Source organism: Pipistrellus kuhlii, unplaced genomic scaffold (genome assembly GCF_014108245.1).
Source record: "Pipistrellus kuhlii isolate mPipKuh1 unplaced genomic scaffold, mPipKuh1.p scaffold_m20_p_13, whole genome shotgun sequence".
Lineage (NCBI taxonomy): Eukaryota > Metazoa > Chordata > Mammalia > Chiroptera > Vespertilionidae > Pipistrellus > Pipistrellus kuhlii.
The window spans coordinates 2,721,085-2,745,902 of record NW_023425438.1 but is presented as its reverse complement, the minus strand read 5'-3'; the positions used below and the strand labels follow the sequence as shown (position 1 = coordinate 2,745,902).

At 40.3% G+C, this 24,818-nt stretch overlaps 1 protein-coding gene across 2 annotated transcripts in view; it reads left to right on the top strand.

Annotated features, from left to right (window-relative positions):
• Positions 1-77: 77 nt before the first annotated feature.
• SMC6 (structural maintenance of chromosomes 6) overlaps positions 78-24,818 on the top strand; it is a 52,521-nt gene continuing 27,780 nt past the window's right edge. The window contains exons 1-10 of one of the 2 annotated variants that reach the window (XM_036434649.2): positions 78-281; positions 8,854-9,002; positions 9,585-9,702; positions 11,858-11,963; positions 16,122-16,258; positions 16,813-16,874; positions 18,007-18,087; positions 19,160-19,261; positions 22,256-22,375; positions 22,468-22,566. In XM_036434649.2, coding sequence (XP_036290542.1) covers positions 8,859-9,002; positions 9,585-9,702; positions 11,858-11,963; positions 16,122-16,258; positions 16,813-16,874; positions 18,007-18,087; positions 19,160-19,261; positions 22,256-22,375; positions 22,468-22,566 — 969 coding nt within the window. In that variant the 5' untranslated portion in view covers positions 78-281; positions 8,854-8,858. Of the gene's footprint in view, positions 282-8,853; positions 9,003-9,584; positions 9,703-11,857; positions 11,964-16,121; positions 16,259-16,812; positions 16,875-18,006; positions 18,088-19,159; positions 19,262-22,255; positions 22,376-22,467; positions 22,567-24,818 lie in introns of those variants that run through there. The other variant, XM_045580481.1, reaches the window with a different exon arrangement.

Here is a 24,818-nt window from a genome sequence, read left to right as displayed (position 1 = left end):
GCCCCGCCTGTGGACAGCAGTGGCGCGAAAACTGCAGACCGCGCACGCGCGGGCGGCGTCCCGGCGGGCGGGGGGGGGCGTGGCGCAGGCGCGGAGCGTCCCGGGGTGGGCGCCGGGGCGGCCGCGCTCCTGCCTCCTCCTGCCGCCGCCGGCGCGCGCTTCCCGGCGGGCCAACGGCTCCCAGCCGCGGCCGAGGCGTCCGGACGAGCGGCCCGGAGCGCCCCGTGGCGGCGCGACCCTCCCGCGGCCGGGTTCCTCGGGGAGACTCGGACTTGTTGGAGGTAGGCTGAGGGTGCGCGCCTCGGCTCTCCCGTGCCCCGGGTGGCGTCCCCGTCGCTGCCCCGGTCGCCGGCATCCCGCAGCCCGTGTGGGGGCGCCCGGGTCCCCGGGGCTCGGCTGGCCCGGGTCCGGCAGGGTCCCCGCGGGCCTGGGCGGGCCGGCCGGCCGGGGCCGCTCGGCGGGCGCTCTCCCCGCGGGCGGCACGGGTCGCCGCTGCCGCGGGAAACTTGCCCGCCGGCGCCGGGCCCCTCCGGGCAGCCGCCGGGGCGGACGGGGGGAGCCTCTGCCCGTCCCCCCCCCCCGGGCCCGGGGCTGCGAAAAGAAGCCGGAGGGGCCGCGCGGGGTGAAAGGGCGAGGCTGCCGTGGGGTACGGGGCGCTTTATCAGGAATCTGATGGCGATCACCTCGCCCGAAGCAACTTATGTTTAAGAGAGATTTGCAACTATCACTTGCAGTTGCCTGTGCGCTGAAGCCCAGGTTCATGGAAACGCCAATCGCATGTTCTAGAAAAATGAAATTGTGATGTTTGGGTCTTAGATGGCAGCGTTTCTCTCCCCTGTTTTCTTGCGGAAATGCACGGGAGAGGAATCCCCCAATCGGGGAACTGCAGGGACCCAGGACCTCAGGGTAGAGAAGGGGGTGTGGGACCCAGAGGGCTTGGGATAATTCCTAGAAAAAGCCATGCTTTGTGAAGACAGTTATACTTCATGAGCAGGAGATTAAAAGCGAGTGTTTTCTAGACAAGCTATTCTGGAGTGAATATTTAAAAGAAAGAAAAAGTCGGAATTCCCTGGCTTTGAGAAGGCTGATGTGTAGTCTTTTTAAAATTTTCAGCAGCAGATGCGCTGGCCTGCAGGTAGTTTGTTCCCTGAGTGTGGAGGTGGGGTGGGAGCGTGTTAGACCTCCTTAGATTTGCTCTCTCTCTCTGTGCTGTTGCTGTGCGAAGTGTACAGAGTACTTCGTTTCTTTGGAAATGTGCATTCAGAATTTCTTTTTCCTGAATGGGTTGTAACTACAAAAAAATGTTGAGATCCTTCGATTGTTATTTAAAAAGCATGTTTTTGTACAAGGCAGAACCGGTGGTGTCTGACCCCGGGCAAACGGGTACCATCTCTGTTAAGTCTCACTTCCTCTTCTGTAATTGCATAAATTAACATAATATTTAACTCACAGGATTCTTAAATATATTGGGGTGGGAAGCGTGTGCGAGATAGTCTCATTTATAGCTCTACGTTTACCTATAATCTGTAATAAGGCACTTATTGAACCTGACAAAAAGTAAGTATAGTTGACATATTAGAGTTGTTACAGCGAAAAACAGATTTTACTCAAAGGTTTATTTTGCTGAGTGCTTAGATGTAGAATTTTATATAAAACCTGCCTAAATCCTAACTATCCCTTTTAGACTTAAGTTAGGAAAATTAATCAAAGTAGTACTTGGCTTGCTTTTCAGGAATTAGTACATAACACAAATTACCGTTAATAGTACACATTATATTGAAGGCATATTTAAATGCTACTGTTCAGTTGACTCAGAAGTCCCGATGACTGAGAGTTAAGTACAGTCACTTGCATTAATATTAGCATTTTTTTAAAAATATATTTTACTTGATTTTGTACAGAGAGGAAGGGAGAGAGATAGAGAGTTAGAAACATCGATGAGAGAGAGTCATCGATCAGCTGCCTCTTGCACACCCCCTACTGGGGATATGCCCGCAACCAAGGTACATGCCCTTGACCGGAATCGAACCCGGGACCTTTCAGTCCCCAAGCCGATGCTCTATCCATTGAGCCAAACCGGTTTCGGCAATATTAGCATTTTTGATTCACTAATTAATGAAATACATCTTGCCTCACTCAACACACTTTCGCTGGTGACCAAATTCAAAATAATTTCTGTGTCTTTCTCAGCTCCACTCCCCAGTCCACCGCTGCAGCAGAGTGTGTTTTACTGCCTGTTGGCCTCCATCTCCGTCTCCTAGGAGCGCTTCATACTCAGTGTTTTCAAATAAGATTAATGTATTCTATATCCTCCCTCCTGGCCAGACCTGCTTCATCTAACTCGAATGGCATGTTAGCATGAAATGGGAAGGTTGTTTCTGAGCATTAAACACCAAATAAATTTTTATAAAGTATAGGAACATTGGAGGGACATATCACAATAGGATCTCTTATGTAGTTTTTATACATTAATGAAGGGCAGACAAGAAGATGGACAGATGAATAGCCAGTTTACAGGCGGTAAACAATTAAACTGTCCAATTCAGTCGTCTATGCCTGGAGGAACTTGGGCGCTAAAGAGGTTTCAGTTTAGGTTTTGACAAACCTGGGTTTGGATCTGGGCTACGTAAACCCGGGCAAAGGTCCTCTTGAGCCTCAGTGCCCCCTTTTGTAAAATGAGGACACTTCCTAAGGATGCTGAGGATTAAGGGAAATCCATGGAATGTTTATCGCAAAAGCCAAGCACACAGTCAAGCAAGTGGTTATTCGACAAATATTAATTCTACTCCCCCAGGTTCCCCAATCGTTTACATCCCCTGGTTCCACCTCTTCCCATCATCTGGTATTGCGTTTGTTTTTTCTGTTCAGTTCCCACTCGATCTGTAGAGACTGGTCTCTTGCCCATCCGCCCTCTACTTTTAGGCCACAGGATGTTCTTAAAACATAAATCTGACTGTTCGAATTTATTAACTGAAACTCTGTGCCTAGTACTTTCCAGTTTCACTTATCTGGGATTGTTTGATGGGTGGACTTAATTGGATTTTTAAACTTAAATATTTATATAATTACCTATTATATCTCATATGATTTCATGATATACTCCAAGCAGTGTGCTTAACTTAAATATTTATATTATTATCTATATAATGTTATCTATTAATTAAGCAGTGTGCTTGATTAATTGAGTACATTAAAAATCAGGTTGTTTAATGCACAATGAATGTATCCATGGTGGCGGGAGGAGTAGAATTGGGCACGAAGTAAACAGTCCACAGCAGATTCAGAAGTAGTACCAATTTGCCTTTTATAACTATGATTTTTTTTTTTTTTAGAATTCCAACTCTTGTTATGTCTGCTCTCACTGCTATTAGTTCCAGCTTAGTTAAATGGGAAGCATGAATTATTAGGTGCTCACAATAAAATCTAAAATCTAGAAATTTATAATCCTGTTAAAATGCATCTGATGTCTATCAAATTTCTTACGCACATACTGTCAGGAATTGACCAGCAAAATTATATCCGAAGCATGGAGGCATGGAGCAGACTGACATACTTGGATGTGGGGTTGGAGAGAAGAGAAGAGATAAACCAAAGCACTTATTATACATACTTACATGCAGAGTCCATATATAGCTGATAGGGTAGTGGAGACCTTTTCCTCCCCTTTTTGTGTATTCCAGAATATTTAAAAGTATTTTGGGGGAGGGGATCTTCCGTATCTATGTCTCTTTAACCTTTTGGAAACAGGTTTTCTGTTTTAACCTGTATCTACCTTTTGAGACATTTACATGTGATTTTAAAAACCCATTATCATTAAATCACAAAGTGATTCCTATTATAAAAGGTAGGATCCTTCAGTGTCTGTTAGGTGCAGGTTACCATGGCAACCTAGTAGCAAACGGCAAATCCCAGACTAAGCACAGCAAATAAAAAGCATCGTCTTCATGTAGCACAGTCTTCTGTGGAGTGTAGAATCTCACATTCACTAAGAAGCTTATCACACTTACCTTTGTTCATTTCTCTCCCCCAGTTTCGTTTGATTTTCTAGGAATGGTAAAATTCTAACATCAGTCAGCTGCTCTATGAGTGCCTGCTAAGATCATGTTATTAAGCATTAATAAAAACAGTGTCTAAAAGGGCACTTAATGTTGTGCAAACCTGAAAGTAATGTTTCTTCTTTGCTCTTCTATAACAAATGAATTACTGCTCCGTAATTGAGAAATGAATGGAGGATAGATGGGGTGGGAGAGAAGAAAGTGTTGGGGGAAATGGCTTGATGGCATTCTAGGGAATTTAAATTAGCAACAAGTGAAAACTGATATACTTTGAGCCCAGCCAGCTCGGCTCAGTGGTTAAGTGCTGACCTATGAACCAGGAGATCACGGTTTGCTCTCAGGTCAGGGCACAGGCCCAGGTGTGAGCTCAGTCCCCAGTGTGGAGCGTGCAGGAGGCAGCCAAGCAATGATTCTCTCTCATCATTGGTATTTCTATCTCTCTCTCTCTCCCCCTTACCCTCTGAAATCAATAAAAACATACTCAAATATATGTCCATTGATTCTTGTTATTAAATAATTTGAGGAATATATATGATTTTCAAGTTTTGATTTGTGTAAGAGATTCAAAATAAACATTAAATTAATGTAAAATAAGGATATTGGGCATTAGTATGTAATTGTGACTGTAATGGTAATGTTTCTAAAGACATTTGTTGAGGTTAAAAGTCCTTTGGATGTTAACTAATATACCTTTAGAGTAGGAGTGTCGAACTCAATCAGAGAAGGGGCCAAAATCTAAAATCCAGCCTAAATCGCGGGCCGAATGGTTTACTGAACAGTCATAAACTGTCATTGTGATGGAAACGCAGCGGAGTGCAGTGATGACAGCGCGGTGCAGGCCACATTGCAAGGCCTGGTGGGACGGATTTGGCCCGCGGGCCTTGTGTTTGACACATGTGCTTTAGAGTGATACATGATATATCATGATAAATGAGGTTCATCATTGCCTTCAGGATAGGATAAAGTCCAAGTCCTTTAATGTTGTTTACAATAGTTGTTCTTGGACTTAAATAAGCTTAGGAGCTTCTGAGGTCTTCTAAAATGAAGCTTCAGCTCCATTTGCTGTGGGGTGTGGCCTGAGATCTGGCAGTCCAACACATTCCAAGGAGATACAGAGGCTGCTTGCTGGTCCTTGGGCTGCGCTCTTGAATACAAGTCTGAAGTCATTCTGTGGTCAGCCTTCTGCTGTTCTGACTTCCTCCTCTGCTGGCCCTGCCTTGTAAACAATGGCCTGTGTCAGGGATTGCTTACAGTGTCTCCCACAGCAGCATCTGAGACTTTCACAGGGCCTACACGGTAAACTGTTTGTAATAATAGTAAGATGTTCTCTCCCCTTTCACTTTCATCCGCTTTTGAATGTACTGTGGGGCTTTCCAGAGGTTCTAAGACATGTGATGATGTCATTGCTCTCACGACTGATAAAATGTGTACTTGTGTGTTGTGTTCATTTATAATATGGTAAACATTGATAGCTATAAAAGAAAGTTCTTTGATGACTGTAGTATCTCTTGAGAGACCACGACCTTTGAGAACTGCTGCCCTACGGTATTGGGCTGTGGACATAGAGACTCTGATCTATTGTAGAACTTCCCCGAGCTCTTTGCTTAGCCATAGTGACAGCTGAGCCCGAGTGGAAGCTTCTGCTCCCCACATGGTCACCTCTCGGGCAGTGGTAAAGGCCTCCTCAAACACCAGGCCCGGGCAGTTGGGAGTGGGTGGCACCCTATTGCCGCCTGGCGGGTTAAATGTCTCAGCTATTCAGGCCATCTCCACTGAGGTCATTGCCATGGTTCTCCCTGGGCCTGCACAGCCTTCTCTGACAGCAGCCCTGTTGGGAGGTTGAGATGACTCCTTTTAGCCTCACCAGAGCGGAAGGCCAGGTTACCCACTTGGCCTTCGCTGGCGTGGGGGCCTGGGGCACAGTTTGTTCAGTGGTATTTGGCTGGAGTAGAGCAATTCTTGCCAGAAAGTTCTCTGTCGTGGGCCCTTTTCCTGATCCTTTGGCTAGAGCACATGTGTCAAACACAAGGCCCGCGGGCCAAATCCGTCCACCAGGCCTTGCAATGTGGCCCGCACCTCGCTGTCATCACTGCACTCCGCTGCGTTTCCATCACAATGACAGTTTATGACTGTTCAGTAAACCATTCGGCCCGCGATTTAGGCTGGATTTTAGATTTTGGCCCCTTCTCTGATTGAGTTCGACACCCCTAGGCTAGAGAGAACAGCTTTCCTTGGCTCCATCCTGTCTTCCACCTCCCCTGCACCTGCACCTGTTGGTGTTTTCCCAGTTGTTGTCTTCTCCAAATCTGAGAAATTTGAAGCAAAGCAAAAACTCAGGGAAATCACCAGGGGGTCATTCCTTGGGTGGTGAGATCCCTATCCAGTCTGCCTCCTCTTTCAGAGTCTTAGGTCTCTTTTACTTATTTTCCGGTGTATAAGACGACCCCCTAATTTTACAGTTAAAACATACAGTTAAAAAAAGCCTGCTCAGATTGGTCAGAGTCAGAGAGGCGGTCTATTAAAAAAAGAACTGGTGTTGCCTCGGAAATGGGGGGTAGTCTTCTACAGCGAATATAGGCCTAAACCTATGTTTTAACTGTAAAATTAGGGGGTTGTCTTATACGCCGGAAAGTACGTTATATATAATGTTCAAGGTTTTTAGTTTTACTAAGCAGGAGGAATCGGAAAATACACCTATTCCATCCTATGGAAGCGGAAGTCTCTGTCCTTTTTTAAACTTGCGCTGTGGGAGATCTAGTCTCACTGCATATCCCTTCTATGTGATTGTATAAACTATATGAATAAATACTAAAACATTCCCATTGAAGAAAAGCTAGGTTTGGTGGAACAAAGAACTAATTTCAGAAAGAAATGTTAAAAATTTAATGAAATAGAATTTGCATGAAAGGAGTCATGACTATGTTTGAGGATTTATAAAATATAAGGTGATTTTGTGTAGTATATTTGGGCTCTAAATTATCAATATTTTGGAAAGTAAAAATTAGGGAAATTTTTTATTTTCCAATTCAAGAAGATATAGTGAACCTGTAAAACCCAATATACAAGACAGGAAGTGAGATGATTTCGTAAAGGTAACTTTAGAACAGTCTCCACTATCTAATTAGCTTTAAGCCTAGTTCTTTCTCACTTTCCAAACACATTTAAATGTCATGTTATAGAGGTAATTTCAGAGCTTTAAAAAGATAGGAGAACTACTGATTTCACTTAATAAATTGTCGTAATAACAGACTTGCAAAGATTGTTCTCCGGAATAGTTCCTCCAAAATAAGCATAGGCATTCAATACTTAGGAAATTGGTTCTGTCATTGTAAGTTTGAGAAGCAGTGTTTTTTTTTTTTTTTTTTTTTAAGTATCACTGCATGAATGTGTTTTCTTCACCCTCCTTTTCTCTTCCACACCCTTCCTAGAGTCCCCGTCCTGTTTCTGCACACCTGCTCATGCTCTGTAACACAGCTGCACTAGCCCCCTCTCTCCCAGCACACGTGCACTTAGGACTGCTTTCTTGACCTGTGTTCATGACATCACTTCTAAGGAGGACTGACCACAGCCTTTAGTCCAAATCCATAAAAGAGAAAGTCTCACTGAATGCCCTGCTGCCCACGCCCCGGGCACAAACAGGGTTGCCATGGTGTATGTAGTACTTGAGAGACTGAAATTGATTGAGCCTAAAACTATTCTCACATTCTTTTCTAGTATCTTAGAAACTTTTGACTACCTGTGCCAAGGATTTGTCTCTTCATTCACCAAACAGTGATTAGGTAGCTGTCTTTTGAGGTTTTAATGCATTTTAAAGAGAAAAATGAAAGCAGCAATCAGAGTAGTCATAACATTTAATTTCAGTCACAGTCTATCAGCTGCAACTTGAAGTGTAGTTTTCATATGTTTAGAAAATCTTGTGTAATTTTAAATATATTCCTTTTCCAGGTATAAATTTTATAGTCTGTGGGTAAGTCAATGAGCATGCACTTTCTTTAAGGAACGGTTAAGGGAAATTACTGGTGCTAGGCAACACTGCTTCAAAATATACTTCTTTGGGAGAATAATATTTTTAAAAAGTTTTATCCGATTGACTGTTACTCTATAACTTGTAAAAGTTGGATGTTTGCTCAGGAATAATTTCAGAAGGCATTATGCCATCTCTAAAACATCTGGGAAACTAGAAACCAAAGGTACAAACATCTTGTACCTTTTGTGAATTTAGGAGTCAAACTATTTAGGTAGGCCCATATCAGTAAAATGGTGGCCATAAATAATGGAAGTAAAATCAACTAGTATTCCATGTGCAGATGATTTAGAAACACACACACAGATGTATTACCTTAGACTTCCATGGGGGAAAAGTCTGACCGCCTCGCTGGGTAAAGTCAGGGCGGCGGTGGGTCTGTGCTCCTTCCTGGGGCTCTAGGGAAGAATGTCTCCTTGCCTTTTCTAGCCTCTAATGTAAGGTGACCAGACGTCCAGCTTTCGGCGAGACAGTCGCGATTTTTAACAATTTGTCCCGTGGGGGATGCGGGACAAATAGTTAAAAATCGCAACTGTCTCACCAAAAGCGGGACGTCTGGTCACCTTACTCTAATGACACCTGCATTCTGCTCATGGACCCCTTTCTCCATGCAGATGACATTTTAACCTTTTTAAAGTCAGAATGAATGAGCATAGTACTTATAACTAAGCTTCGTCCGGTTTATTTTGTTAAGTTTAATGTATGTGGAATAATCATATGGATACTGTACTTGATTTATTCCATCGTTACAATAATATGTTAACATTTGTTCAGACCTGATGGCCAAAAGAAAGGAAGATAATTTCTGCTCTCCTGAGAATGCCAAAAGACCAAGACAAGAAGAGGTGGAGGTGGAGGATTTTGATAAAGATGGTGATGAAGATGAATGTACAGATGCCTTCACTAACGGTACCTCTACTTTGGTAAGTACGAAACTTTGGGGTTTTTTTATTAGCATGTTTCTCATGTCTGGTTCATATGTCATATTCCTGATAATTCAATATCAGGAAAAACAATATGACTTTTAAAAAACTGAGGTAAAATAACCTAATTATTAAGTTTTTGTTAATTAGAAAAAATTAGTAGAGAAAAGCAATGATATAAAGAGTTAGTTCTTTGGAAAAAGCAATAAAATTGACAAACCTCCGATAAGACTTTAAAAGGGGACTATAAAATGATACAGCTACTCTGGGAAATAGTTTCCTACAATGCAAGACAGCCTTCCTCTAACAGGAAATTTTCTGACTCAAAATATTAGTATTATTTACATTAAGAAACCTTGTGATTTACTTATTAGATTCCCTAAGGAGTTTAGAATGAGTAGTTACTCACATAAGGCTCACATTTAATTTCATTTCACTCATTGTTTGAAGTTTATGTTATTCACTTCCTGCAACTTTTTTCATGGGTCGACACTGCTGATCTTTCTCCTGCTGTAGATGTTGGGATAGTTATAATGAATGAATTGGGCCGATTGATTGTCTTCTTCCATTGTTTTTTAATAGACTGCAGCAGAAGTTGGAATAATTGAGAGTATTCAGCTAAAAAACTTCATGTGTCATTCAATGCTTGGACCCTTCAAATTCGGTTCTAATGTTAACTTTGTCGTTGGCAACAATGGAAGTAAGTGCTTTTGCTTTCCTTTGTGCACTCTGAGTACTGCATTGACGTTAGAATGCATTAACTTTTCAAAATGGGCGACTGTTAGTGCTGATAAATCTGAACTTTAGGTCTGTAACTGTGGTCAAGAATAGTTTCAGTGTTTGTTGCCATTCTACACGTTAAGAAAATAAGTTAGCACTGGGTTCATTATGCAACAGAGATTCATAAAATTCCTGTTTATTCTTTTGGATCTATTTACCTTGAGATTCACACCATAGAAGAATGGGTAAGCCATCCTTATTGTAATTGAGGCAGCCCTGTGTCTGCTTCTATTAAATGCTGTAACAGAGCATGAATAAAGTGCCATGGGCATCCAAACGTGGGAAAAACTTCTCAATCTTGTGACCAATGAAAGCATATGAGAGCTGCTATTTGTGCTGGGACTTTTCTCGTTGGGGAAGAAGCTGAGATCTTCCAGGCAAAGATTGCTCATCAGCTAAGATTAAGGTATGTGGAGGTAGAAGTGGATGCCTGTGCAGAGAGGCAACAGCCTTATATGGCTTGATATCATATTGTACGTGGTAGGGAGGGGCGAACACTGACACTGGAGAGTCAGGTCGTAAGTGATACTGTTGGGGATCTTGGATGCCATGGTAAGGAAGTGGGCGTTTTATTCAGGAGTCAGTGGAGAACTAAAGTTTGTGAGTAAAGTGATGACATGAACAGGATTGGTGAAACAAACTGGCCACGCTGTGGAGAATCCATTAGAAGGGGAAGACACAGGAGTTAGAAAGAACAGTGATGTAACTTTTGTGATAGACCAGCCAGGCATGAGGTGTTGCGAGCTTGATTGAGCCAGCACACTGGGAAAGGAGGCATGCCAAAGTCTACCACTGCTAGGACACGAACCTGGGTACCTGTAGTTCCACAGCCTGTTTAGTGCTTTGTTTCCCTACTCTGTATTCAGCCGAGAGGGAAGTGTTTTCAGGAGACAGTGGACAGAGGGATCGGTGTTACATGGAGGTCACTAAGGACAGTAAGTGAAGAAAGACTAGTGGGTTGGTCCATTAGTTCCTCTTATTTTTAACTCTTGAAACAGTGATTTTATTAATAAACTTAGAAAGAAATAATGCAAGTAGTGGAGGCAGTGCATTTAGAAGTGAAGGAAGAGAGTTAGGCTAGGGACTCGAAAGGCATCCCAAGAACTAAATGTGTTAACCAGTGGTATATTTTGTTTTGTTTTTTTGTTTGTTTGTTTGGTTGGTTCATAAGTAGATGCTCAACCACTGAGCCATGCCAGCTGGACAACCAGTGGTATATTTTGGTTAATTTGGACTGTATTGTGGCAGATAAGGGGCCAATAAGAGTTGATTGAATTGGTTGATGGTGGAATGCACAAAATAAAATGGTTATCATATTCTGGATAATAGTTGTAGGTTTTGGAATTTCAGCTTGTGATATTTTATGTAAGTTAGGGTAAAAAGAAATACACTTTTAAAGTGCTAACTGATGAATAATATTCAAATTAGGAGCAATAATTGTCCAGATATTTATTTATATGATTGATAAATTTTTCATATGTACGTTCATACATGGGAGTGCTATTATGAACAGATATTGGAGACACAGCATTGAATAAAGGAGACAACATTCTAGTCTCAATGGAACTTGAATTTAAGGGTTGTTAAAAATGGTTTCTGGCTTCTAAGAATTTATGGAAAAATAAATTTTAATTAACTTAGAATGTCATGAAAAAATAGATGAGTTAAATATGTATGTGTATACATATAGTTAGGAAGTTCAGTGATTATACATGGTCCAAAGTACAATGGGATTTTTAGGTTGAAAAGGCAGCAACTATTTCTTTCCATTTCCTTATCAGTGGCAAAAATGTAATTCCTGAAATGTATCAATTTTTCCCAATAGCATTAGCTAAATATTTCATTATATATACCACTTTTTTCTTTCTTTCTTTCTTTCTTTCTTTCTTTCTTTCTTTTTTTTTTTTAACATTTGCTGCTTTGACACTGGAAGAAAATTATAATTGAAGTGTAATACTTTCAGGGTTAGGCTAATTCACATTTTTATTCTGAAATTTTTACATCAAATTGTAGGCGTCAGCACTTCCTTTTCTCGCTCTCTAATGAATGTAATTCTTCAACACCCGTTTCTTTAGGTGGGAAGAGTGCAGTGCTCACAGCTCTTATCGTCGGCCTTGGTGGAAAAGCAATTGCTACTAACAGAGGATCTTCTTTAAAAGGTTTCGTGAAAGATGGACAGAAGTAAGTGTTTGCTTTCTGCTTGTATTTGTCAGTTTTTTCATTCTAGCAGCTACTTTAGATTCACCGTCCAGGTAGACGATATAGGAAATGAAGTGGCTTCTAGAACTGGAGCCCAGGAATCACAGCTCTCCATTCCTTTTTCTTGCCCCTGTTCCCAGCATGGCCCGCTGTTGCCTGTTCTCCATCTCCAGACAGAAGGCTTGTGCAAATTATTGCCATGTGCCTGTTCTGTTACCTTTCTAGAAGAATGAGCAGTGATAAATCTATGTACTTGTGTTTCTAGCAAAATATTTGTAACATGGAACTTTGATTCTTGTTCCAAACCCAACTTTGGCAAATCCACGTTGATAGGACACAGGTGAAGGCAGAGTCTGTCAGCAGTCAATGTGTCCCTGCACAAAATTTCTGCCTCCAGCTCTTTAAGAATTCCAAGAGTATTCTACTCTCTGTCTCCGATTTTTATATCCTTTACTCAGGTGATTAACCAATGAGTTTGATTTGTGGGCCGCAATCACAAATCTGTTTGTGGTCCATCTTGACCCTTGGTGAATGGTCTCATAACTATTCAGTTTGGCTTCAAGTTTATTTTTTTGTTGTTGTTGCAGCTTGCCTTCACATAACTTTATAGTAATTGCCTAGTTTGCATCATCAAAAATTCATGGCCTTTTGCCTTTTAGGAGCTCTCTTCAGGATGATGTCCTTATTTTATTTTTAATGTTGCCCCTGGTGGCTCAGTGGGGACCTTGCTTCTCCTGAGAACTAGATGTCCCACACTGTCACAGCTCCCAGAGTGGGGCTGCTTCCAGTACTCATTCCTCTCCTATGCCGATGCCCAAAACATCAGGAACTTGGATAATTAATAGTGATGCCTTTTTCTTATAGAATAGACTTTTCTCTATTCAGTGTCATATCCATTTAACTTCCCCCATTTTATTACTAAAAAAAATAGAATAGGGAGGGATGTGAATCAGGATTGCAGTTTCTGATGTAGCTCTCAGGAACCTTGGAAATCTGGACCCTGAGCCAGGGTTCCAAGCTGACTCAGGAGTCGCAGGGGAAAGATACACAGTAAACCATTTCCCGTGCTGCGTGGCCTTGGGCAAGAACTATTTGGTAAGAATTCTCCAGCATATTTTTGGTCAACCCTTATCTTATTTGGGCCCTAGCCCAGCAGGTTCTTTTCCATAGTCCGCAAACAAAATTATATCTGAAATAAAAAAGTTAGTTATTTTAACACTTTTTAGTTAATAGTCCGGACTCAGTTTTAATTCATTATATAACTATACATTTCTTAGTTGTCCAAAGAGTTACCTCATCTACCTAGCCAGATAATGCGTTGATCGAATGGAACCTTCAGGAAGAAATTATTTTTTTGGTATCACTAAATGATTTCTGACTCAAATTCCCTCCCCTCTTCTCCCCTATTTGGGAGGTGCCTGAACCAAAGCAGAAACTTTTTCTGAGACTTGCCCTTGGAAAACCATTAAAAGGGAGGAAGAAAGAAAAGGGCTAGCTTACACAATCCCCAGCTTTTGAAGCCACAGCTGTCTGTAGATAGGAACATCAATATATTTTAAACAGAGTTAATAACAGTTAAAAGCTTTAATGTGAGCTCAGTCTCCTTTTTACTGGCCTTGTCTGAAAAAGTAGCTATAAACAGCTTTTCCAGACCCATTACTATTCCTGTCACCCCTTTCCTCATTTAAAACATTTGGTATCTGTAAAATTCCCCTCAATTTATAGTGTCTGATTCTGTCATCACATTTTTACAGAATCAGCTCATTGAGCTTTCCAGTTCTATTTGTAGTCTGTTCTGTGTCTAAAATCTATGTGGCCATCCCTCTGTGTCTGAGGAATGGCCTTGTCTGGCACAGGTGTGAGATGGCCTTATGACTCTCCTTCCTCCAGTCAAACATTACCCCCTTCACTTGTGACACTCGGACTGAGAGCTGTCTTAGAGATGCTTGCCCAGCATGGTTAGGAGAACAGAGAACTGTGCCATTAGACCCTTCACCTGGGGCTCAGCCATCCATCCCCCAGCCCTTTTCAGTTATACAGGGACAACTACTCCACTATCCTCTGATACATCTCCGTCCTTGGGGACCTCTCACAGTGAGCTCAGCTCTCATGCCTCTGGCTGGTCAGGTTCCTCTTGAACATGACAGTTCACCGTTTCCTCCCTCAGCCAGCCTGGTCTAGCCCTCGTGGTGGTGGGATCTTTGTACCTGTCTTGTTGCCATCAGCTGTGGCATTGGGAGTGGGGGATGGAAGGACTAAAACTCAAGGTTACGGAACTTACTGCGGAAGAGCTGGCTACCCAGAGAAGGGACAGATACGTTGTATTTACACGTGTTTTCCTTGGTCCTCGATCCCATCTGTGTGTGCTGTCAGTTACCTTTGTGAGGTGGTTTCATCTGGAGAAAGAAGCCACATGCTTACCGTGGCACTGCTTGTTTGTGTTGTCATATCTCATTGATAGTTGTCTCTCTTCACATATGCGTCTCCCGTATTTATAGACACTATGGCCCTTGACCCAGATCCAGTGTAAGCCACATCAGTGTGGTTGGGAGGAAGGAGTTAACCCAGCTCAGTCTTCTTTCTCCGCTTTCACAGGTGTTTTGAAGTACTATAAGGGGTTTTTTCTTAACTCTTCATTTTTTTAATAACTTGGCTTTCTTATATTTATTAAATTCCTATAGCAACAGGATGTCAGAGCCTCTATAGTTCTCACAATACTAAGGTAGTTTTGAAATGCAAGCTGTAAGCTAGGAATGAAAATAATGAAGTAGATGTTTGCTAATCAAGAGAGATTTTGATAATTCAGACAGCATATCCAATCACTTTATTTTAAAATGTTTTCATGAAGCCCTAAACAGTTTGGCTCAGTGAATAGAGCGTCTGTCTGTGGACTCGGGGTCTTGAGTTTGATTCCGGTCAAGGGCATGTATACCTTGGTTGTGTGGAGGGCGTACAGGAGAAAGCTGATTGGTATTTCTCTCTCATCTATGTTTCTGACTCTCTGTCCTCCCTCTCTGTAAAAAAATCAATCGATCAATAAATGTTTACATGAGATACATCACTTAATATGAGGTAATCATATTAGTTAATGAAACATTTTATGCACTGTATTATAGTGCAGCTCCTTCCTGATCATACTTTATTGATTTTCAGCCTGAGTCTTCATTAGAGTCAACTCGGGAAGCTTATAACACTCTTGGTAATTACTACTTGGCAGGAGCATATCTGTCTTCATTAGGTGTCCTGTCTAATAAATACGCTAATTGACCCTCACACCATCACAAAAATGGAGGCATCCATAGCCAATAAGGAGTGAATATGCTAATTTATGCCCCGCCCTCAAAGATGGCGGTGCCCAGTCCTCTCAGCCCCCCAACCACCCAGGGCCAGCCTGAGGTGCAGGCAAGTCTCAGATGGCAGCTGCCCAGTCTCCCAGGGTCGCCTGAGGCTTAGGTAATCAGGGCTGGCGGAGGCTTGCGCTGCCAGCAGCTGTCCCCTCCCACCCCTGAGGGCTCCCAGACTGTGTGAGGGCTGAGGGACCCCCCCCACTCCAGTGCATTGAGTTTTCATGCACCAGGCCTCTCGTTTCTGAATAAAAGAAAACACACCAACCCATTCAGGGGTGTTTTTGAAAAGGAGATTTGTTATAAAGATGCAGGGATATATCTCTTGGAAGTTTCCAAGAGAAAGTAGAATTGGGTCTCATAAATGACCAGAAATGAGACCCTCAGAACCGAGTGTCTTCTGTTTCTGGTTTTCTCTGCGCCTTTGCCTCTAGGCAAGTAGTCTCTCCGGTTCTTCAGGCCCTTGCTGTTCTCCTCTAGGCCACCTTCCGCATCTTCCCTACCTAATTGCCTGTGTACATCCCTTTCTCCTGATGACAAGTGTGTGAGGAAATTAGTGTTATTGTTTCTGAAGCATGTGTGCTGTTACTGTTTAACAAATTGTTTCTGTATTAGATAGTCAATTTTTTTTTATAAAGCTTCCCTTATTCTCAATTTTAATTTTTTTACTAGGTGTGATATCTGGTATACAGTAACTTTCCAAATGAATTAGCCAAATTACTTGGAAGTTTTGAAAGTTTAGTAATCTTGCACTGTACCTTCATGTACCTTCATGTACTTAACCTTGTTGCTTTAGCTCAGCAGACATCTCGATAACATTGAGGAACAGAGGAGATGACGCCTACAGAGCAAATGTGTACGGAAACTCCATAGTGGTGCAGCAGCACATCAGCATGGATGGCAGTCGGTCTTATAAGCTGAAAAGCGAAACAGGTTTGTTATGAGTTCTTTTCATTTCATATAAAATATTAATAAACATCTAGTGTAAAAGAGTTAAGTGATTATGCTGGTATTTATTGTAAGGGCACTACTTACCGGTAGTTCTTGAAACCTCTTGTAAGATGGTCCCTTGGCTGCATGTATGTATACATACGTGTATACATGCATACCAATATTATACATACTTGTACCACCGGACATTCTACAACAAAACCACGATTGGCAGAATTTGGGTTTGTTTGAAATACGCTATGCCATTTTGTTCTCTGCAAACCCTCTTTCAGCCCCATAGTTTCCATCACATGAGAGAGTTGGTTAGCAAAAGGTGGGAGAGGACATAAAAAGGGAGTGAGTGTTAAGAGTTATGGGAGCCAGAGATGAGAAGGAACAGAAAATGTTGAGCTGCGGGAAGGAGAGAAGCACAATCACTGCATCTGTGCTCTCCCTCTGTGGGTACTTGAGTCCTGATAAGTGTGAATATCTGCTCAGTTTTTCTCTGTATTATTGCCCTAGAAACAGTCTGGTTATTTTGTCTTTCCTGAAACTAGGCACCGTGGTTTCTACTAGGAAAGAAGAGCTGATTGCAATTCTTGATCATTTTAATATACAGGTAACTGCTAAGTTGGTATTTTACAGATGGTAGAATGAAGGGGTTTAAAACTTTTCTCTTTTATACTGGCCCTACATATTCTATCGTTTAGGATCAGGATCATTTTCTAATATACCAGTTGCTTTGTTACTTGTACCAGGAGTATAAAGTATAAGACCCTGAATCTTTTTGAAACAAGTAATTTTTTTTAAAGTTTTTTTCGACTATAACACATGTGTCAAACACAAGGCCCGCGGGCCAAATCCATCTCGCCAGGCCTTGCAATGTGGCCTGCACCGCGCTGTCATCACTGCACTCCGCTGCGTTTCCATCACAATGACAGTTTATGACTGTTCAGTAAACCATTCGGCCCGCGATTTAGGCTGGATTTTCAATTTTGGCCCCTTCCCTGATTGAGTTCGACACCCCTAGACTATAATTTGAACTGTTAATATACTTTATATTATTACCTTAGCTGTACTTTAACTTGTTAGCCAAAGGTGGTTGAATCCAAGCAATGGCTTATTTAAAATTACTCCTCACTCCAAAAGATAGAAATGACTCCAACATTTCCATTTCTTTTATAATGTCTTCATGAAGGAATAACAACAAATGGGAACTCTGAAAAACTGCTGGGAGAGAAAGAAACAATACTTAACATAATTCTGATTAAAAAGAAACTGACCTGGACCCTTTTGTATTTAGAGAAACTAAGTTGCCCAAGTCTACATAGGAGGGTAGGAACAGAGCCCAAACCAGGTCTCCAGTCAGCTGAATCCCATGCTTGGGCTTTCCCGACTCCTGTCCAATAGTTAAGAGTAGCTAGGAGTGGTATTCTGTAAAACAGATGAAAGAAATGAAAACTTTCTGGTAAAAACACTTCTTCAGAGAATTCTTATAGTTGTGCCCTCCTGTAATAGCAGAATGTTTAATTTTGACTGTAGTATACATTTTAGTATCATGAAATATTGAAACATTTTCTATTATAACATTCTTTGTATATTTGCCCTACTGCTTTAACCATTGGCTAATACTTAGCCTGCTGATGTAACCATAGGTCAATTGTATTGTATATATTCAATTTGTTTATCTTTAAGGCATTAAATTGACGTATTCAAAAATAACCTTTTGTTTGCTTGTTTACTTTTTTCAGGTGGATAATCCTGTTTCTGTTTTAACACAAGAGATGAGCAAGCAGTTTTTACAGTCTAAAAATGAGGGAGACAAGTACAAAGTAAGGAACACAAAGTAAACGTGAACTTAATAAAAGAACACATTCATAGGTTAAGCATATATTCTGAACACAATTCTTGTTTCCACAGTTAATATTGAGGGTTTTTTAATAAGCCACCTATTTAAAGTAAATATTACAAGGAATCATTTAGGAAATTGTTAAGTAAGATAATAAATTAACACTACCAGAATGTTAATCTTTTGGTAAGTTCTTGGTCCACTTTTTGGCTTTTAATTCTGAGGTAGAATGGGTTATTATTTTCTAAAATTAATCTTTAAGGAAATATACAAAGGAATGATTAACCACATATTATAATAACTTTTTTAAAAGTTTTTATTAAATTCATTGGGGTGACATTGGTTAGTAGAGCCATATAGGTTTCAAATGTATATTTCTATGGTACATGATGTGTATATTTCATTGTGTGCCCACCACCCACCCAAAGTCAAATCATTTGCTAGCACCTTATGTTTGCCTTCCCTTCATCCTTTACTACCTGGCCTTCCTCTTCCCTCTGGTGAGCATCATACTGTTGTCTATGTCTATGAATTTGTTTTATATGCCAAACATAAGAAATCATATTTCTTAGTTTTGTCTGAATATTAATTTTTATACCTTAAATTGTTTAAATCTCAAGAAACTTACAAAATTGTGGCTACTACTAAAATTTACATTGTAGCTTTTGAATGGGTTTAAGTATTTCCTTTTCTAAAAATTTACAGTGTACTAAGATCAAACATACAGATGTGTTCTCTGTTTCCATTTTTGCTTAAAGAATGGAAATCAATGAAATAAGCTTTGAAAATGGTATTACTATCCTAGCAAAAGTGTTTTCTTTCATGGAGTTTTAAGAACTTTGCAAATGAACATGTAGATATGAACATAGTAGGTTAAGTAAATTTTGGATCTGAAATAAGACATGTTCTTTTGTGTTTATGTATTTGCTTGCATATGTTTTTCTTGTCTTGTTTAAATAATTGGTCTAAAAATTTTGGAGGCCTTTTTTTTTTTTTTTTTTAGAGTTCCATGGAAATTTGCAAATTCTTAATTGTGTTTTCCTTGTTGTTGATAGTTTTTCATGAAAGCAACCCAGCTCGAACAAATGAAGGAAGATTATTCATACATAATGGAAACAAAAGAAAGAACAAAGGAACAGATAAGTCAAGGAGAAGAGGTTTGTAAACATTTAATGCAGTTATTTTTGAGATCAGTCAAATTTCTATAGGTATAAATGTTATAAAATTATATACATTTATATATTTATATATCTGTCTATATGAAAGTAATATTTTCAAAGTACCTATGAAGTGTGGTTTTTATATTTAGGGATTTACCAGCCTTTACTTTTTGTTTTGTAATAATGGGTATGTACACATATTACTTTCTCCGTTACACTAAAATTAGGGCAGTATCTTACATATGTAATCTTAAAATATGACCAATTGGTGAAAACTCGAAAAGTAGGGGTGAGCATATTTATTTTTATTTCCCACATCATCTTTCAAACTTGGTATATGTGGATGTACTGTAAACCACAGCATTAACATAGCACACTTTTCTTGGAATATCAATATTATTAATGGGGAAAGGAAATGCTTGCATATTTATTTAAATGTACTTAGTATATGTTACATTTATTATGTAAAAAATCAGGACTTTGAAAAACTTTTCTTGAGACAGCCTGGGGTTAAATACCCACTTTCCTCATGGTATACTTTGCCATCAACATTTAAAGATATTTTGATTATGAAGTTTAAGAAGTACTTCCCTATATCATGTAGCAGAGTTCTGTATGCAAAATGTGCACTTAATAAGAACTTTTTTTTTCTAATTCATTAAATGCCCCATATTGCTGTGCAGAAGGAATAGATGTGGAGAGATCAATAAAGATGGTGTTATCTTCATCTAAAGAGGTGATAATGACATAAACTAGGGTGGTGGCAGTTGTAATGGAGAGAAGAGTTTTGGAATGATTTGGGCAGACGTTATATCACATGTGTCAAACACAAGGCCCACGGGCCACATCCGTCCCGCCAGGCCTTGCAATGTGGCCCGCACCGCGCTGTCATCACTGCACTCCGCTGCGTTTCCATCACAATGACAGTTTATGACTGTTCAGTAAACCATTCGGCCCACGATTTAGGCTGGATTTTAGATTTTGGCCCATTCTCTGATTGAGTTCAACACCCCTACATAGTACCTGGAGGAGTAAAGTTGAGACAGAAGAGACAGCAAGGGTGACAGAAGGACACCCCAGCTGTAGAGTATGTTTCTTAAGATAGGAAGCTTGGGAACCAGTCTTCCTTCCTCGCTCCCTCCTTCCCTCCCTTCCTCTTTTACTTTTTTCTTTCTTCCTTTTTTCTTTAAGAAAGATGATGAATTCTATTTTGAACAATTTAATTTTGGGCTGCTTATAAAGTATCTAAGTACAAATGTAAAGTGGGAAGTTGGATATATGAGTTAGGCATACAGAAGTCCAGCCTGGCCTCAGTAATAGTTTGGGAGTGGTCAGTATATTGTTGGTATCTAAACCTGCGGTCGCCAACCTTTTGGACCTCACAGACCACCAGAGGTCCTCGGACCACCAGTTGACGACCACTGATCTAAGCCATATGTAATGTCTGAGACTGAGAAGTGGGAGAAAGTGGGCCCAGGCCGGCCTGGAGCCCTGAGAAATAAGTGCTTGGAGTCGCAGAAACTAAAGGAAGAAAGAATATGAGAAGGAAGTGGGTCACCACTGTACTGAGGGGACAGACACCACACAGATGGACAAATACTCATCTATATTTAGTGACATGGTCTTCGGAGACATCTGTGGCGAGATAAGAGTTTCAGTAGTGGCGAAATAGACAGATTCACGGGGCTGACAATGTGAGGAAATGCAAGAGATAGAGATTCTTTTCATGAGACATGAATGAAAGGAGACTTTAGAAGAGGAGGTGTTCCCAGGAATGGATAGTGGTGGTTTTGTTTGTAAGTGGGAAAGGTAAATGAGTAGAGAGTAAAATATGATAAAGGGAAGGATTCAGTGAAGAGGGTGAAGTGGAAATGAATGTAAAAAGATGCCATGAAAAATAAATTCATATAGATCTGAGAAGGCAGAAGGGGATGGTTGAATCCAAACTGTAGGCAAGCGATGGAACTGGACTTAAGGATAAAGAAGCCACCTCTTCTGTAGCTGGTGGAGGAGGTGACTGATTTAGATGTGTAGGTAAGGTGGTGGGGAGCTGGAGGGAATTCTCTCTAATGACTACTACATTCTCTGAAGTAGGAGGCGGGAGATTGAACGAGAGATTAGTGTGGCGGAGAGTATGAGGGTTGAAGAGTAATGGTGGATTGAAATAACCCTGGAGAATGGGAAAGTGACTTGGCTAGGGAAGCACAGTAAAATGAACAGTGAATGTGTAAGCATGGATGAAGGGGAGAGGCGTCTATCCAGGTGTATAGAACATAAAGTCTAGGAGCCACTTCAGAAGCTGTTCTGATGTCATACTTAATATTGGTTTGATGATTTTACTTATTAATTAATAAGAAAGGACTTGGCTAAGGAAATTTATACTTTAGTTGATTTTTGGAAATAATTTTCTTCTGGGTCTTCCAATGTGTTGAGAATGGGTGCAGAGTGTGCTTTGCCCAAAACACATATTAGTCTGTGCATCTGATATGGAATAGAGAGAAAATGGTAAACTGTTTCGTGATTTGTCTATACTTGTGTTGTCTTTACCCTTTATTTGGCCATTTTTATAGTACAAAAATTAACAAAATTGCTGTATCTAGTAAAAAATACCAAAGAATCAAAAATACTTTTATTTTCGCCAAAACCAGTTTGGCTCAATGGATAGAGCGTCGGCTTGGGGACTGAAAGGTTCCGGGTTCGATTCCGGTCAGGGGCATGTACCTTGGTTGCTGGCATATCCTCAGTGGGGGGTGTGCAAGAGGCAGCTGATTGATGACTCTCTCTCATCGATGTTTCTAACTCTATCTCCCTTCCTCTCTGTACAAAATCAATAAAATATATTTTAAAAAAATACTTTTATTTTCATCTTAAAAAAGTCATTTCCTAGCAAATCTTTTGTAGTACTTTTTTAGACAGTGTATAAGAAGAAATATATTTGTGAAAAGTCTTGTCTTTTCAATGTTAGTAAGAAATATATCCTTTTTTTTAAAGCGACTTGTTGAACTGAAACGCCAGTGTTTAGAGAAAGAAGAACGTTTTCAAATAATTGCTGGTTTAAGTACAATGAAGACTAACTTAGAAGGCTTGAAACATGAAATGGCTTGGGCAGTGGTAATTTTCACTTAATTATTTATTCACATATACTTGTATTATCAGAGTATATTTGGTTACACTTAGTGATTTGCTATATAATTTCTTTTTAGGTCAATGAAATTGAAAAACAACTGAATGCTATCAGAGATAATATCAAAATTGGAGAAGATCGTGCTGCTAGACTTGAAAGGAAAATGGAAGAACAGCAGGTAATTACTATTTTTATGCTGATTTAGTATGTTGAATCATATGAGATTGCTGATATTAGACTATTATTACAAAAGTAGCAGTTCCAACCTTTATATTTACCTAATTTGAATTTGTTACTCAAGTGAAGCTGACCTAAACTTTCGTTCAAGGAGTATTGTGGCAATACTTTTAAAAAGAGGACTATTTGGATATGATCAGTTAAGATTCAAAAAAACTATCTTCCACTTAGGCCTAGAGATAGAAATTGGTTGAGTAGTACATAAAGGTAGTCATTTGTTGGGATACTCCACATGAACTTTTTAAAATATATATATTTTATTGATTTTTTACAGAGAGGAAGAGAGGGGGATGAGAATTAGAAACATCGATGAGAGAGAGACATCGATCAGCTGCCTCTTGCACACCTCCTACTGGGGATGTGCCCGCAACCAAAGTACATGCCCTTGATTGGAATCGAACCCGGGACCTTTCAGTACACAGATCGATGCTCTATTCACTGAGCCAAACTGGTTTCAGCCACATAGACTTTTTAATACACAGCAGATCCCACTCTTTATTCTCACCTCTCCATTCGTTTCTTTGTGTGTCTGTGTGTGTGTGTGTGTGTGTGTGTGTGTGTGCACGCGCACGCATGTTGTGTGTTTTAAGATATTTTTATTGATTTCAGAGAGGAAGGGAGAGGGGGAGAGAGAAAGAGAGAGAAACATCAATGATGAGAGAGAATCATTGATGGGCTGCCTCCTGCCCACCCCACACTGGGATTGAGCCCACAACCTAGGCATGTGCCCTGATTGGGAATCGAACCGTGACCTCCTGGTTCATAGGTCAGAGCCATACCAGCCATACTCCATTCGTTTTTAAACAGCTTTATTGAGATATAGTTCCTATACTATACAGTTCACCCATGCAAAATTTACAGGTCAGTGGAATTTTAGTATGTTCACAGGGGTGTGTAGCCAGCACTGCAGAATTCCACACAGTATTATGCCAGAACTAGGGTTCCTAGCCTTTTCTTTCTATGTGGGACACCTTAACCCCACATTCCAACCCCCTTACTCAGTGTGGTTGACTTACCTCTGAGTATTGTATTATTCTTAGTAGTGGCTGGCCCACTAGCTTAGATGTAACTGGATATCATCTTCTCTACCTTGGTTTTTTCTGTGCCTCCAAGTTAAACAGATATGTTTTTTTTTCTTTTTAAGGGTTCTGACATTAAGCTATTAAAGGTAATAGATGAGTATGAAAAATAATAGAAATGCTACAGGTTGTACATTTTCTTGGTGATCTCTGGGCTGAGTTTATTACTCCCTCTTCAGGTAAAAAAATGGAAGTTCAATCCCACCTACTCTCACCTCACATACTCATTTTGGAGAGATTATTCTGAAATTTTCACTATATTTTTCTCAATCTTTCTTAGCTTCTCATGTGGAAAAACTTTTCAGTTACTCCCCTCTTTAGGTATTCACCAATCTAGAAATGGAATCCAGTCTGTACTAGGTACTCACCCTTTTTTTTTCCAAATAGGAAAAGGAAAATCTTGAGGCTGAGTAAAATTTGCTTCTGTATTTGTTGGCTCCACTTTAACTATTTGGGCACTTTATGTAGTAAGTGGTAAATCACTGACCTAATTTTATATTTATGTCCTTCACCCTCTGTCTTATATAAAAACTTTCCTGTAATATATGCTCAGTTGTTGATTATAGAAGGACTATTCTGAATAGTGTCTAAAGCAGACTTTAAACTTGTGCAACTTAATTTAAAACTGAAAATATATGATATGTTTGTACGTATAACACATAGGCCAACTTTAGTTTTTATTAAAAAAGCATACAGATTATACCATGTTTTAATAATAGAACTTGGTTATCATTCTCTGTAATGCTTCCTAAATATCCCAATACTGACCATTACGTAATCTCTATTTCCAATTCAAACGTTTATCCTGAGCACTGATTCAAATTTTGTCTTCACAACTTTATATAACCTGCTCCAGAAACTTTAAACTTAGCATGTCTGTTGACTAGCTGTGAGAGACAATGACTCACAAATTCTGAGGCATACACTATCTGGCTTTTTCCAGAAAAAGTTTGCTGATTCCTGATCTAAATTGTTCTCATATTTGCCACTTCTAATCCATTCTATTGTCAGTGCCCCATTCTGGCCTCTGTTAACTTCTTAATGAAATCATTTTCTTTAATTTTCCTCTCCAACCTACCTTTCTTGGCTCCCAAAGTGACTTACTATACAGATT